The 16,276-nt window shown below is 42.7% G+C and overlaps 1 protein-coding gene across 23 annotated transcripts in view; it reads right to left on the reverse strand.

The window, feature by feature from the left end:
- The window catches only part of NRCAM (neuronal cell adhesion molecule), a 255,655-nt gene that overhangs the window by 37,697 nt on the left and 201,682 nt on the right, over window positions 1–16,276 (reverse strand). For 16 of the 23 annotated variants that reach the window (XM_081800731.1, XM_081800737.1, XM_081800739.1 and 13 more), the window contains 7 exons: window positions 14,890–15,021; window positions 8,231–8,374; window positions 5,514–5,625; window positions 4,075–4,241; window positions 3,835–3,982; window positions 1,902–2,026; window positions 1,431–1,460 (listed from right to left, as the gene is read on the reverse strand). In XM_081800731.1, coding sequence (XP_081656857.1) covers window positions 1,431–1,460; window positions 1,902–2,026; window positions 3,835–3,982; window positions 4,075–4,241; window positions 5,514–5,625; window positions 8,231–8,374; window positions 14,890–15,021 — 858 coding nt within the window. The remainder of the gene's footprint in view (window positions 1–1,430; window positions 1,461–1,901; window positions 2,027–3,834; window positions 3,983–4,074; window positions 4,242–5,513; window positions 5,626–8,230; window positions 8,375–14,889; window positions 15,022–16,276) is intronic. The other 7 variants (XM_081800738.1, XM_081800733.1, XM_081800747.1 and 4 more) reach the window with 1 other exon arrangement.

Here is a 16,276-nt window from a genome sequence, read left to right on the forward strand (position 1 = left end):
CTGGGGTGGGGGGTGGGGGTGGGGGTGGGGGGCATCTTAAAGAAACAGCACACTTAATGGTTAATGAGCATGCATCTGAAATGAAATGGGAGTCACTGAGGTTGCTGGGAACACACAAGCACACCCAAGACCTCTTCCAAGCAAGGAGTTCCGCTTGCTCCTTTTTCAAACGAAACCACATCACTGGTGACCAAAACCAGTGAGGTGGGCATACATGGTTCACCAGCACTCTCAATGTGTCTTCTCACAGACATGAAGAGCACAAACAGAAAAAATAATATTGAAGCTTAATTTCTAATAAATGGGAGACAGAACAGCAAACGCTGAAAGACCAATACAGGCAAATATAATGTACTGCTTAAGAAGACCTCAATGTTCTTTCTGAAATGTGTGAAATTATAGATTTTGGAGCTCCTGGAGAATATTTATATTTTTAGGGGAATTCTAAGATTGATGCTATATAAGTAGCCCTCAGCATGCATACCTCATGCAGAGGCTCAGTAGAATAGTCAGGCGGGCCCATGGGGACACGGTGTGTGTACTCTCAGAGGACACAAGGGTACAGACACCTCTGGACTTTTCCTGACCTTGCTCTTAGGAGTGACTGTGGCTCTTGGGGAACCAGAAGCCATATAGAAATATGGACACTTCTTTCCTGTCAGTAAAGAAACAGTAAATGTCTACCAAGGGCAGTTCTTCTATAGCTTACCTATTGATACTATGTAAAATCCAGCTGCGTGTATGCCATAAAATTAATTTTTGTATTTATAGGCTGAATAAAGATGAAGGTTCTTTAACCAAAAAGAGTTCTGGAAATAATTTCTGATTTATTTTCCAGGCTCAGAAAAGTCACACAACCCGGAAGTGCCCTCCTTTTGGTCTTTAGTGATTCATGTTTTTTAATGCAATGAGTTGTTTTTCTCTAATACAAAGGTCAAATGTTCTAAACATTCACTGTTTTCCTATGTAAATTTCTGGAAAATGGAATCCCCAAACGTCTGTGTTTCCGAAACAACTTTTAATAGCCTGAAATAAAAACCTGATTTGTGGAATGATCTTTGAGATAGTTTTTTTTTCCATTCTGGAAACAGTGGAGGACAGCTTTTGAAAAAGCATGATGCTATTTTACAAGGAAATTATACCAAAGAGGGACTTTTATCAAATGAAATGACTTTATAATAACACATGAAATATTTAGCAATGAGTGGTACTACACTCAGTGAAACATTCCAGAGCTATAATGAAGGAAATGATTTATGGCAGTAAATGAGAGACAGAACAGAACGCTGGACAGAGCCCTTGTCCTTAAAGCAACACAATCAATGATGTGGCAGACAAAAGAGAGGAATTATTATTATTACTATTATTATTTTTTACACATGTGAACTTGTTTGACAGAAAACAGAGAAAGAAGACTCATATTAGTTTACCGTAAATAGGAGCTGGAGTTGGAGTAGGAGCTAGAAAGGACATTAATATAAAGGATTTTAATCAAAATTAGTCATGGAAAGATATAAGATAGCACAAGAAGACAAAGACTGACCATGATTAAGATTCTAAAACCGAGCTGTACGCTAGCTGTGGGACACGGCATTGGTAAACATGCAGTAACAACGCAGGGCGGGGGGGGATCCTTCAATCTTAAATCAAAGTACATTATTTCTCCCGATTTTCTTGTAAAAAAATCACTACTACGCACAGCCATCATTTTATTCCAGCGCTGCTGCAGTAGTATATACTGAAATTACTGCCTCAAAGGCCTCTCTCAAAGAAGAAAAGTGTAGGTATTTAATTCCCCTACAAAACTGTAGAACTAGAACAAGCAAGCATTTACTCTGGACAGTTTTCCTTCTGACCTAACACAAGGCAGACAGCGGTGCTGGGTGTGTTCTAGTTCTTACCAACAACGCTCAGCACAGCACTGGCAGAAACGTTGTCCAGAGTTGTGTTGGCCACACACGTGTAGGTCCCACCATCATCATCCCTTACATCAGCCACCACCAAATGGTCCTTGTCCACAGTGAACCTGTGAAGAAAACAGGTTCAGAGCAGCTGAAATGGACACCCGACCATACATGATGGATGTTTGCTTTACTGGCATGAAAGAAACTCTGTGAATTTGAAACAAAGAGAGAGAGAGGACAAACGTTTGCAGCTAGTTAGAGCAGAAATCCAAAAAATATGTCTCACCTTGATCATGACAAAAGCTGGAAGACAATTAGAATGGACTAGAAGCTTGGGTTAGAAGGGATGTCAAGTCATTTCAAGCACGCCCCTGGAAGGTTAGGTGCTTCCCTGAAGACCAGGGGGGCACCCAGAGGTGGGGGGGCAGCTGCAGTCACCCTTACTAGCAGGCTCTCTTGTGGCTTCGGCTGCTAAGGAACATTTGAACACCACTCATTCAGCTCCATTTCTAACAAAGTGTGTATTTTAAAATAATTTATCATTGACTGCAGAAATTTTGTGCCATTTTTGCCGGGTGCATGAACTCTCATGGGAGTAAGTAAATGCAAAGAATAGTATCAACTTTATCATAAGGGGACAGGATGACTTAGATCAGCGAGCACCATGGAGAGTTCTCTAGAGGTTACTAGCTGGCATGAGAAATTACTCAGTAGGTCAAAAATCCATGTAAATAGGATTCATGCATGATTCTAATGAGGATGCATAAATCATTCACTGTCTTTGCAGGGAATTTCCAAGTTAAAGTTTTAGCCACCTTCACTCCACGGTCATTTCTTCCTATTTCCTTCTCATCTTTACCAACTCAGATGCCACAAATAAAACTGGCCAGGTGGGGGGTGCCTGGGTGGCTCCGTCAGTTAAGTGTCTGCCTTCAGCTCAGGTCATGATCCCAGGGTCCTGGGATTGAGCCCCACACCCTACATCCAGCTCCCTGCTCCGCGGGGAGCCTGCTTCTCCCTCTCCCTCTGCTCCCTGCTTGTGCTCTCTCATGCTCTCTCTCAAATAAATAAATAAAATCTTTAAAAAAAAAACAAAACAAAAACCTGGCCAGCTGGAAGCATAAAATTAGATGGAAATTCTGGGTATAGAGGAGAAGGTCACATAGTTGTGTGTGTGTGTGTGTGTGTGTGTGTGTGTGTTAGGGGCAGTTAAGCAATAAGACTGCTTAGGCGCAGTTGCAAGCAAACCACAGGGAGCATTTCCACCAACACACGGCATTTCTTCCACTAGGGGGGCAATGTTTGTAGCCTCTGTGACAGTTCAAATTCACTAGGTCAGCTCTATACCTATTCATTCAAATTGAGGCTTCACTCAGAAAATGGGAATGACTTTTCCTCCATTCCAAGCTCAAGGACTGCAATGTGTTTAGGCTATTTTAAATAGTTTACCTGTTTTTTCCCCCTTCTCTTTCTACTGGCCAAAGTGAAATCAAAAGAAAATTCCCTATCTGAATGAAAACTGGTGTCCTTTAAAATAACGACAAGGATTTAGGCGCACTCTGCTGATTAAAGCGATCGCATTTCTGCTTATTTGTAGAATGGTAATGAAAACATCTGTCGAGACTTCACTGTACAAGGTAGAAAATAATGGAAGTCATCCAAGGCCTGAAAGGTTTTTCCCATCCTGAATTACACAGGAGACCAGCACACAAAGACACACAAACATTCTCAGGGTCTGATTTCAATAACTCGATACCTTTTTAGGTCCCCACATTTTGCAGCAGGCAGAAAATGCATTTTTTTTTTTTTGGAGAGACCAGATCTCAGAAACTTTAAAAACACCACTGGTAAGTCACTCTACGATAAACCTTTAATTCAGAGAAGCTCAAAGACGCAGGGAAGAGAAAGGAAACAAATGGTCTTCAAATACCTTCCGTCACTGGGCAGCTCACCGTTGTCCTTCAGCCATGTGATGGTGGGGATTAAGGTGTGATCATGTTTCACTTTGCATTCGAAGGACACGGTGCCCCCTCTTTGCATGACTGCATATTCGGGCTGTTTAATGATCCTTGTTGCATCTGAAATTTAGCTATTGTTATCCATTGCCAAAGCTGAAGAATTTGCTCAAAGTCACATAATACCTGAAAAAACTTCATCACCTCCGCCTTACCTTTGATTTCTAAGTGAACTTCATTCTTTGCCATTCCTAATTTATTCCTTGCAACACATGTATAAGTTCCCGTACTGTCCTTTTGGGCCACAGGAATTTCCAAAGTGCCATTTTCATGCAAAACATAAATATCTTCACGAAGGGCACTACCTTTAGCTCCCTTGAACCTTCATTACAGAAATTATCACAATGGGAATAAAAAAAATCATAATTTGAAGTCAGACATAAAATGCCACATGTGAGGTCAGCACATGATGATGTGCATCATAGTATCAAGTTTGGAGACGTTTGGAATCTGCAAAAGATGTCTTGGATTGCATGCCTGTAAGTCAGCGGGGCCCATGGAAGGCAGGATGTAAAACTGGAAAATTTCATGAGAAGTGGTGCTTTAAGCATTAGGATGACAATACGAAATACTTCAATTGTAATTTTCTGTATCAGATTCATATTTAATACACACATTATTACCTATTCTATCTCCACATGGGTGATAAAACAGGCAACATGATGACGGATCTTTTTGGTCTTTTTCTTCCTCCTGGGATATATTCATAAGTCCATCTGCAGGCTACAATTCTAAAGCCAACTTCAGCAGAAGATACTTGATTTGAATTCTAAAGAGACTTTTTATTTGTATGAGTAGGAAAATACTCAGGGGAGAAAAACAAGAAAGCCTGTATGCAAAGTATATGTCCGTTCAGCTTCCTGATCACCGTCAGACCAAACCCGCGAGCCAAAGTCAACCTAAGCTAAACAACCTAGGCAACCTGAGAGAACTCACCAGGCCACCACCTGCCCAAGCACCGTGCTTCTCCTCTCTGCGGCTACCGTGGAGACCTGGGGAGTCTGTCCTTAATCCTACACCTGGCTTTGGCCTCACATCGGCTGGGGAAGCCCGGCTCTGTGTCTGGTCCCTGATAGACGATCGGTAAACGAATGTTCTAATTTTCTTTCACTCCTTCCTTCTGAGCTGCTGCCCATCCTCGCCTTGAGCCTCCCAGCTCAGGCTAAAGGAAGCAGGCACCTCGGTCCTGAGTGGCATGTAGGGGGGCGGAAATGCTGGTTTGGAGCTTACAGAACCTCTCCCCGACCCCAGAGGATCCTTTATTATCAAGGAGGGTACCCGCAACAGTCCCCACGCACCATTCCTTGCAAAGTCCCAGGTGGTACTCATGGCATTGTAACATATTACTATACCTTAAATTTTCAACCAACCTACTTCCCTACACCTCTGTGCCTGACAAAGTGTGCTGCTGAATAGATTATACATGTGGAAGTATTTAGCACCGAGCAAGTAGTTAATACATCTTTACGAATGAATTTAATAATAGTATGATGGAGTCAGCCCTGTCCTCTGAATAAATAAAAACCCAACACCCAGAGAAATTTGAAGGCTTTAGCAAACGTAAATATTAAAGGCAAACAGAGCCATTACTTACCACTCAATGGTCGGCAGAGGAGACCCAAAGAAGGCACAATCCAGAAGAGCAGGCCTGTCTGCAATGACCTGATAGAGTGTATTTGCAGATGTAAGTATTCGTGGTGGCTCAGCTAAAAAAAAGTTTAAAAAGGTAAAGTAAATATTAAATAAAACAAACATTTAGGCCCACCATACATTTTACTGCATTTGAAGGCCGTTCAAGTTTACAGTAAAGCATAACCACTATGTCTCTCCCCTTATGTTCTCTATCAGGTACGACACCACCAGCATCTCAAGGTGGAGAAATACAAGTTTTCTCCTTCTGCCTCATACCCCACATCTCATCTTGCTCAGGCACGGTATTTTAATGATTTATTTATCTAGATGTCCTACTACCCTGTGAGTCCCTTGCAGGCAGGGAATGGGACTTTTATTGTTTTCTTCCCAGAAACTAGGTCAGTATCTGGTACAAAAATAATGGCCGAGTACATCTTTGTTAAGTGATTGGCCCATGCTAACCCCGGGGTTATGAGGGGGGTGGGGGGGGGTAGGAGGGGTGACAGGCACACAGTAGCAGAAAAGCTCAGAGTGTGGACACCTGAAACAGAACCAGAAACTGGCTCCCAAACACCCACCAACACTGCACGTGTGCTCAGCTCTGCGTGTGAGTCATTGGCCTCCATTTCGAGCATGAAGGAAACATGCCAAGGACTGGTTGGCTTCCTGACTTTAATTTCATTTGAAAGGGAGTCTACTACACTTATTGAGTTGAAATATAATTCCCTGGAGCCATGAAAACAAGTCTCACATCCAATTTTAATAAATTTGATGTTTTCGGTAGTTTTGTCCAGTATGAGAAATGGAATGTTCACATAAACCAACCATTTCATGCAGAGGACCTGAATAAACATTTCTCCAAAGAAGACATATAGATGGCCAAGAGACACATGAAAGGGTGCTCAACATCACTCATCATTGGAGAAATGCAAATCAAAACCACATTGAGATATCACTCATGCCTATTAGAATGGCTAAAATCAAGAAGACAAGAAACAACAGGTGTTGGCGAGGATGTAGAGAAAAAGGAACCCTCATGCCCTGTTGGTGGGAATGTAAACTGGTACAGCCACTGCGGAAAACAGTATGGAGTTTCCTCAAAAAATTAAAAATAGAAATATCATAGGATCCAATAATTCCACTACTGGGTATTTACCCAGGGAAACAAAAACACTAACTCAAAGAGACACCCCTGTGTTTATTGTGGCATTGTTTACAATAGCCAAGATATGGAAGTAACCTAAGTGTCCATCAATAGACAAATGAACAAGGAAAAAATGAACGCACGTGTGTGTGTGTGTATGTGATATTACACAGCCATAAAAAGGATGAGACTGAGCCATTTCAGATAACATGGATGAACCTATATAGTATTATGACAAGTGAAATTAGTCAGACGAGAAAGACAAAACCCATATGATTCCACTCATATCCGATAAGTGGAATCTAAAAAAAAAAAAATAAACAAAAAGCAGGATCAGAACTTAAATAATGATGGTTGCCAGAGGGGAGGGGTCCAGAGTTGGGCAAAACTGGGGAGGGTATGTGCTATGGTGAGCGCTGTGAATTGTGTAAGACTGTTGAATCACAGACCTGTACCTCTGAAACAAATAATACATTATATGTTAAAAAAAAAAAAAAAAGAAGATAGCAGGAGGGGAAGAATGAAGGGGGGGAAATCAGAGGGGGAGACGAACCATGAAAGACTATGGACTCTGAGAAACAAACTGAAGATTCTAGAGGGGAGGGGGGGGGGGATGGGTTAGCCTGGTGATGGGTATTAAAGAGGGCACGTTCTGCATGGAGCACTGGGTGTTATACGCAAACAATGAATCATGGAACACTACATCAAAAACTAATGATGTAATGTATGGTGATTAACATAACATAATAAAATTAAAAAAAAAAGAATTCTAAAAATATTAAAAAAAAAAATGGGTGAAGGGGAGCAGGAAAGACCGGCCTCCAGTTATGGAATGGTTAAGTCCCGGGAATAAAAGCAGAGCATCAGGAATGCAGTCAATGATGCTGTAATCGTGTTGTATCAGGACAGACAGCAGCTACACTTGTGGTGAATATAAGCATCCTGTGTACACTCGTCAGATCACTAAGTTGTACACCCGAAACTAGCGTAACATTGTGTGTCAACTACACTCAAAAAGCCAAAACAAAACACAAAACATTTCAGAAGATGTTTGAGTCTACCACAGTGTTCTAAACGTATTATTAAGGATTAATAAATAAATGTACATCTGTGACAAGGATAAAGCCCGAACATTAACGGCTGGTGATTTATTTTTTCAAAAATCAGAATGAGATTGTTGTTGAACTTACCAGTTTCTAGAGATGGAGTGGCAGTAACATTCAGTTACCAATAGCAGATTAATGCTATTTTCCTTTTGAGGGTTTGACACTTAGCCTAACCATCTGTGGATGGAGCGGTCTATTTGATTATACCCACAGTAAACAATTTGCCACAACGATTGCGTTACAAAAGGACACAAAGGCCAGAGTACCATACCCTTTAGGGCAAGGTCTGTATCTTACCCGTCTTCATACAGCCCAGTCAGCTCCAAGTCCTCTGTGCATTGCACACAGTAGATGCTCGCTCTATTTTTGCTGAGAACAACAGTGGTCATTAAGTGAACTGGTCATGTCTTTAATAAAGGGAGAGCTTACCCAGCACATTTACAAATGCGTTTGCCAGTAAATATCCGTATTCGTTAGAGGCATTGCACTGGTACACCGCACTTGATCTTTCTTGAACATTTGAAAAAATAATGGTATCGCCATCTATTTTTCTGCTGGGGTCATCAGGAGCAACTGTTTGGGTGTAAAAATATAAAGCATCTATTTATTCTTCTCTGCTTAGAAGATGTAAAGTGTGAGGTCTACACTCTAGTAAGCAGAACAGAAATACGTGCCGATTGAGGTATATGTAGTGAGAAGGAGGAGAAATCATACTTTTCCCTCCTCTGACTTTGGTTATCACTTATCAGCACATTATGCCTGATATTCATTCAGTCCTAAGTCAATTGATTCTGTAAAACTGAACATTATTTCGAGAGATCCATGGGGAAAAGCACAAGGTAGGTGAAAACAGAAATACACATTCGGGAAAGCATTGCCTTATTCACAAAGAAACTGTGGTTCTTCATAAGGAGACAAGTTAATTCTCGAGAGGAGACAGCAAACGCTAGTCAAAAACAGAGAAACCCTCTAGCTCAACCAAACCTGTGTCCTTAATGAGCCTCTCGTTGAAATAAACAAATAAATAAGTACATAAAGACATATACAGGGCCAATCATCAAATGTGAAAATATTTTCCTGTATCAGAAATTCCTGAGGCTGAGGCAAAAACAAATCATGTGAAATTACGTGTTTTTCAGCTAAATCTCTCAAGTACATAAAAAAAAAAAAAAAAAAATGTCAGGACCAGGACTGATCCTTACCGAAGTGGAGCGGAACAGGGCGTGTAACATAATATGTGAGAATTTAGTTCAGGTCATGCCCAGCAGTGTGGAAGTGCTGTGTTCCTGGAGATAAATTCCTGTCTGTGAGTGCTAAACCTGAGGCTGTGACCTTACATTGCTTTAAAAGCACACTCAAAGGGGCAAGAAGTATCTGCCTCAGCATGTGGATCAAAATCAACACTCCATAATAGCACCTTTTCCCTGAAATCTCCTCTTGCAACTTGACCCACTTAAGAAGGCTTTGCTTCCATTCCAAACACTGTACTTTTCTCTTTGATGACAGGAAAGGGAGGTACATCTAAGACATGGTTATCACTGCATTTAGATGCCTTTATCCCTTGCAAATCTCAAATATTTGGTTTACCTGTGGCTTATTAACTCACTTTAATACAGTTAAACCAAACTATAGTCATTCAGCCTTGTCTTAGTAGTCATGTGCCCACTCACGTGTATTCGTTTTCTATGGCTGCTGTAACAAGTTACAAAATTAGTGGCTTAAAACCACATAAATTTACCATCCGACAGTTCTCTATGTGGTTGTTCGATACCCCGATCGCAATCAATAGCTAATTTATAACGCCACCTTAGACACTCCAGTTAGTTCGTCTAGTGGTAGGGGTATGCCAGGATCCTTTGGGTCGGCTTCTTAGCTCATCTCTGCTGTTTAGGACTCTATAAACATTTCAAAATGCCTTAAGAAATATGTTCTTCCAACCAGAGGACAAATACAAGTTCTGATTCCTTTAATAGGGCAAAGATTTCATCAGTACGTGACAGCAGAGGACAGAGATGTCACACTGGCCTGGGAAGTGAACTATAGCTGCGGCAGACAGCCAGGTACCCCAAGAATGCAGTATTCCCGGGAGCCACCCACATTCCTTGTCCCAGACCCCAAGTCTATTATCTCTGAGGACTTTCTGACTCACCCGCTCTCAGTGATGTCCATCCAAGCAAGGCTGATGGAACAGAACAGGGTTTCTAGAAATCTCTTTCTCTGTCAGTTATTCTCAGCAGTTTTGGACCCAGCACTTGGGCACTCGGTGTTGGGCCGCTTTGGGGGACTCTTGGTGCTCAGAATTCTGACTGCACCTCTGCAGACATGCTAGGCAGTGGAGGGAGGGAGTGCAATGCTTGGGCAGAGCGCTAGCCTGAATCTCTCTGGATGTGTGAGGACAGCTCCTCACATTCCTTGAGTATCATGGAGCTCTTAAAAGTTACACCCTCATGTGTGGTTTAATGGGTAGAGAGCTCTGGGTTTGCAAGATGAGAAAGTTCTGGAGATCTATTCAACTGTAAGATGAATATACTTAACACCGCTGAACTATAACCTCAAAAAAGAGTAAGATGGTAAATTTTATGTTACGTCTTTATTTATTTTTTTAATTAAAAAATTTTTTTAATTAAAGATTTTATTTATTTATTTGACAGAGAGAGACACAGTGAGTGAGGGAACACAAGCAGGGGGAATGGAAGAGGGAGAAGCAGGCTCCCCGTGGAGCAGGGAGCCTGTTGCGGGACTCGATCCCAGGACCCTGGGATCATGACCTGAGCGGAAGGCAGATGCTTAATGACTGCGCCACCCAGGCGCTCATGTGTTATTTTTAACTACAATAAAAATACATAACCATGAACTTGGAAGACCAGCTCAACTAATGAGGCCAGTAGGACAATCTTCCCTCAGTGGGGACTCATGAATCACAACATAAACCATTTTAAGGAGCTTTTATGTAGCCCACCCTTGCATTTTTCCTTGCCATCAACTCTTTTTAATGTTATTCTTTACCTAAAGGGCATCAGACTGTATCTGTTTTATTGCTGCTTAATGGAGCAGTCTTCAAATATTTATTTTTTGGCAAGGTGTTTAGGAATAAAATAAATCCTTTAGGTAAGAGTGGTGCATAAACTAATATCCCTCCGTGGGGGTTGGGGTTACATTTTCCTTAAGCACTTTAATTAAAGAAACACAAACAAACCCAGGCACCCACAGTGACATATGGAAGCTCAGCTGGGATTGGACAAAGACGAAAATCACTAGTGTAGAGCTACTGGAAGCCCTTGGAGTCTGTGTGCTGGCTACTGGGTAGGAGTGACTGTCCAGCAACCCAACCCCAGGTATCCAAAGGAATAATGATTACTTGTGGGAATAAGCAACTTTCTTTGCTATAAATGAACAACGGAGAAAGAAATCTGAGCATGGAGTCATCACATACAATTTAAAGCTCCAAAGGTAAGGTTCAGAACTGGGGTGATAGCCTTCCAACAAGACATTCTTTTATTCTAACTGTCCTGACACAGCTGGCCAGATCTAGAAATGCTTCCAATGTTTAGATAATGAGAATAATAATGAGTGCCACCTTCTATGTAGAGAGCACTATCCATTTAAAAAAACATTTTTATATTTATTGCATAATTTATTTCAAAAAGAACTTTGTGCAATGGATTTTTTTTGGGGGGGGGTGCAATGGATTAACTAGAAAGTGTGTGCAGTGTGGAGAAGAGAAACCAGAGACTGGAGCACACAGTGGTTTAACATGAGATGAACGCTCAGATTTTCTGAGGCAGTCCACTTTATAAACATCTCCTTGAAGTCTGAACATTTGGCCATGGTGCAGAACACATCTCTGGGTGTGGAGATGAGTTTTCCTTCATCTACTTATTCCATCTCTCATAAGGGGATGCCAACGGAGCCCTCTACTTTGGCGAAAAGGCAGAAGGGAGATGCCTTGGTGGAATCTTGGGAATATCCTGGACCATGCCCTCCATGCCCCCTGCTGCAGGGACGTGGCTGTCCCCGGACCCTCTCCCTCAGCAGCTGCCCCCCTCGAGGTTTCTGCAGCTTCTTAAGGGAAGGTGTGGTGGCCACCACAGCTGGTGCTCCCAGCTAATTGCTGGGGTCTACACGAGGCCCCCTTGAAGGTTAGGAACCCTCGCCATGCCAATTCCATCCACCAAGTCCTGTGGCGACTGTGCCGTCCCTCACGCAGCCTGCCTCTCTGCCGTCCCCCACTGCTCCATCTCTGCAGGCATCTGTGGGGTGCACAGCTCAACAAGCTGCAGATGAGAAACAAGCCCGTCTCCCTTGTCTAGAGTGGCCCCCAAACTTCAAAGGCAATTCGATTTCGGGGTCTCCGGATCACAAGTTAATTATCAAACAGGATGGAAAGGGGAGAGGCGCAACGCTCTTTAAACTTCTACAGATTTCTTGACCGTTTTCTTCCACATTTACTCCTTATGTTGGAGCAGGGGAGGTCAACACGAGGGGAGACAGGTAGGGTTCACTTTGAACTCAGCTAGTCAAGGCTCAGCAGAGTCTGTAGATAGATCAGCTGCCGGGGGTAGGGGCAGGGAACAGGGTGGTCCTGCAGGACCACTGTGCAGAGAGCTACGAGGGTCCCCAACAGCTTCTACAAGCCCATCACCTATTAGTGATGAGATCCTGCACATGAACTCATGCACTCTGAGCCTGGCCACCGGATGCAGAGGAAGCCACCATTCATAGATGCTTCATATCACCTTGGTATATGAACGAATTTGGAACCTGATTTGGGAGATTTTGTTCTAACTTTCTGCTCGGGACCTAATCAGATGATTTGGGGACAGTAGAAGGGCCTAACTTGTATCCCAGGACCGCTGTCCTGTGCTTCCGCTCTCCCCAGGCAGGCCTTTCTGGGTTGATCCTGCCCCCAGATATTTCATTTAAAGGGGAGTGTCTATGAGTGCCTTTCAAAGCTCTTAATTTAACTGGAGCCACAAGGCTCCCTGAGAGGCACCGCCTTGTCAGTCCCACGGAGGCCAGATCTCAAGTGTGCGGTTAACCCTCCCTAAAGGGCACAGACCCTCCAAATCTGCAAACCATGTTGCCACAGCGCTCCAGCCTTTCCTGCCGTTCTGTATGCATTCCTGGGAAAATCCAAGAGCGCACCATAAAACTTCTTCTTTAGATCTGGGCCATATTCCTCTTTTCTCTGATTCCATTCATGGCCACAGCTTCCCAATGCACAACCACAAAGTACTCTCTGCACTTCTTCCTGATCCCGATCATGGTTAAAATTGGGAGCAGAAATACCCAAGCCTCATTTGCCGGCCTCTATGTAATCTGCATTCTCCCAGGAACATAATTTCCTTTCACAGTAAACACAGACTGTCTTAGAGTATCTGATAACTATTGCGTAGTGTGACACAAATTCCTAATAAAATTCATGGAACGGGGAGCTCTTCCTTGGTCTAGACCTGCCATTGTAAGACCTGGTGAGCCACAGGGACTGAGCCATGGAAATCTGCCAGCATTTCTCAGATCCATCCTAGGGTGAAGACTATTTCAGAAAAGCCAGTTTAATGGACCTTTTAGTTATGTAGAAGTAGAACCAATTTTTGTCTCTGGCTTGGAGGCAATGAGGAGCAAAGCTGCTCTACTTCATAAGCCTGAACGTTGTCTTTATTGTGAGTCAAGAATATCTTTGCTAATTATTGTTATTGGCTAGAGGGTGAGCCTGAGTCTAGGTTTTAAATGAAAGCCAATTTTCTCTCTCTCTCTGGGTCTGGGTGTGAACTTCAAGAAGGGGAAAATGTGCAGAGATTCTCCTTCAAGCAGCCGCTGGTGGTGGCTGAGGCCGGGACAAAAGAAGAGCTGGTATGCTCTCTCTCTTAGGAATCTGGGAGCAGGGAGGGGCAATATCCGATTTTAAGTTTGTTTTGTTTTGCCATCATCCTCAAGCCTTCCACTATCTGCAAGCCTTTCCCCAGGTTTTGTAAAGCTGGTGTCTGCTGTGATTTAGATTAATGGATGGGCCTGTGACCACACTTTGGGGGACCGTTCTGGGCAGCGTGGCGGCAGGCTGGAGAAGCTGGTTGAGAGAGCGAGAGCCACGAGTGGTCCAGGGAAGAAGGCTGAAGGGGTGGCCCACAGCAGCCAGGCCTGCATCAGTACTGCTCCAGTGAGCTTGGCATACCTGGGGAGGGAAGACTAGGCAAAGACCGAGGGTCCTGCACGTAGTCACGGTCAGAGGGTATGTTCTTCTGTGGGCATTAAATGGGATGGTGACCTCTGAAGACCAGAGAACTGGGGAACATCTGGGCTGTGCTTAGGAATGAAAACTCTTTAAATGACCACAGCTGTGTCTCTTATTCTCGTCACAGCCTCCCCTCCGTGTCTCCTTGGACTCCTGTGCTGTCTCCACAAAACACTCGACATTCGGAACAGAGACGATCATCTGAACTCTGCAGGAATGTTTCTTTCTGACCCTGTCATTCTTCCCTGGATCCATGTAAAAAAACAGGAAATATTGCCAAGTCCTAATCAACACATACCGTCACGTTAAGGGCACAGAGTACTCTGTCATAAAGAATATCTAAAGGTAATAAACATCCAAAGGTAATTTGGTGCCTCTTTTTTTTTTTTACTTTTATTTTTTTTATTGTTATGTTAATCCCCATACATTACATCATTAGTTTTAGATGTAGTGTTCCATGGTTCATTGTTTGCATATAAAACCCAGTGCTCCATTCAGTACTTGCCCTCTTTAATACCCATCACCAGGCTGACCCATCCTCCCACCCCCTCCCCTCTAGAACCCTCAGTTTGTTTTTCAGAGTCCATCGTCTCTCATGGTTCGTCTACCCCTCCGATCTCCCCCCCTTCATTCTTCCCCTCCTGCTATCTTCTTTTTTTTTTTCTTAACATATATTGCATTATTTGTTTCAGAGGTACAGATCTGAGATTCAACAGTCTTAATTTGGTGCCTCTTTTTAAACTACACATGGCTTCCTTCCTCACCACCAGTGATTTTATCCCCACCTGTTCCCTGCTGAGATGTAGCTATGCTCTGAAAATGGACTGCAACCGCGGAGCCTGTCAAGGCAACTTACTTTCTCCTGGGACTCCATTCAATAACCAGCTAATTCTGGGCTTGGGGTTGCCACTGGCTCTGCACATCAGCCTCCCGTCCTCTCCTGGGGACAGCACAAGGTTTTGAGGTGCCATGATCCAGTATGGGGCCGCTTTGTGAATGAAAGAAAAAAACCCACAAACACTTGAATCATACAAGTATTCTAGCAAATCTAGTATGCTGAACTATTTTAATAATAAAAATATTTTGCAAAATATTTGTTAGCTTCCTTTTTTTAAGAGTAAATAAATTCATAAGTGATGCCTCAAAGAACACTTTAGATTTTCAAAAGAATGTTTCAAGAGATTCACAGACAACTATGTATTATTTCTAGAGCCTTTTGATACAAAGACCATCTCGCTTTACATTAAATTAACCAGACATTAGAAAGGTAACAGATTTCGCTAAGGTTATAGAGCAATTTACAGGGACAGATAGGGCTAAGAAACATGAATTTAGATTCTGAGCCCTGCAGAATACACATAATTATAAACCTGGGAAGGAAGTTAAAAAACTTCGCATTTTTGAGAAGTTGCAAAGTTAGGATAGAGAACTCCCATGAGCCCTTCATCCAGCTTTCTCTAATGTTCCCTTATATAACAATGGTTCAGTTATCAACACGAGAAATTAACACTGGTACAATACCATTAGCTAAACTACATCTTCTTCTACTAATGGCTTCTCTCTGTCCCGGGACCCTCTCCTGGATACCACATCGTCTTTACTTGTCTTGTCGCCATACTAGTTTCCTCCAATCTGACAGTTTCTTGGTCTTTCCTTGTCTTTTGTGACCTTGACACTTTTAAACAGTACTGATTGGTTATTTCATAGAATGTCTTTCAACTTGGGTTTGTCTGGTGTTTTTTCATGATCAGACTGAGGTTTTGGGTGATGGATCCCTCTTACTGCATCATTTTAGGGGGTCCACGATACCAACATGACTTTTTACTGCTTATGCTAACCTTGAGCACATGGTTAGGGTATTATCTGCCAGGTTTCTCTGTAAAGTTGCTATTTACCTGCTTTCCATAATCTATTCATTAGAAGTGAATCACTAAGTCCAGCCCACACTCAAGGGTGGGAAATTTAGCTCCATCTCCTTCCCAGAGGAAAGGTGAAGAATTTGTGAAAATATGTTAAACCTGCTTCCGTAATTAATTTTTGGGGTGTGTGTGTGAGAAGAAATACTTTGAGGCCAAGGGGATCCCCTGTTTCTCCTTAAAGTTTCATCCATCTTTCATCACTGGCTCTTGCCTGCAGGAGTTATAACCGTGGGATGTTAATGGTGATTTCTGGTTTCCCTCCTTCTTTCTACAGTTATTAATTGGAATTCTTCTATGAGGAAGGTTTGAGAAAGAGAATTTTTG

The sequence above is a fragment of the Leptonychotes weddellii genome, chromosome 12, assembly GCF_054177405.1.
Source record: "Leptonychotes weddellii isolate Sample4059 chromosome 12, ASM5417740v2, whole genome shotgun sequence".
NCBI classification, from domain to species: Eukaryota; Metazoa; Chordata; class Mammalia; order Carnivora; family Phocidae; genus Leptonychotes; species Leptonychotes weddellii.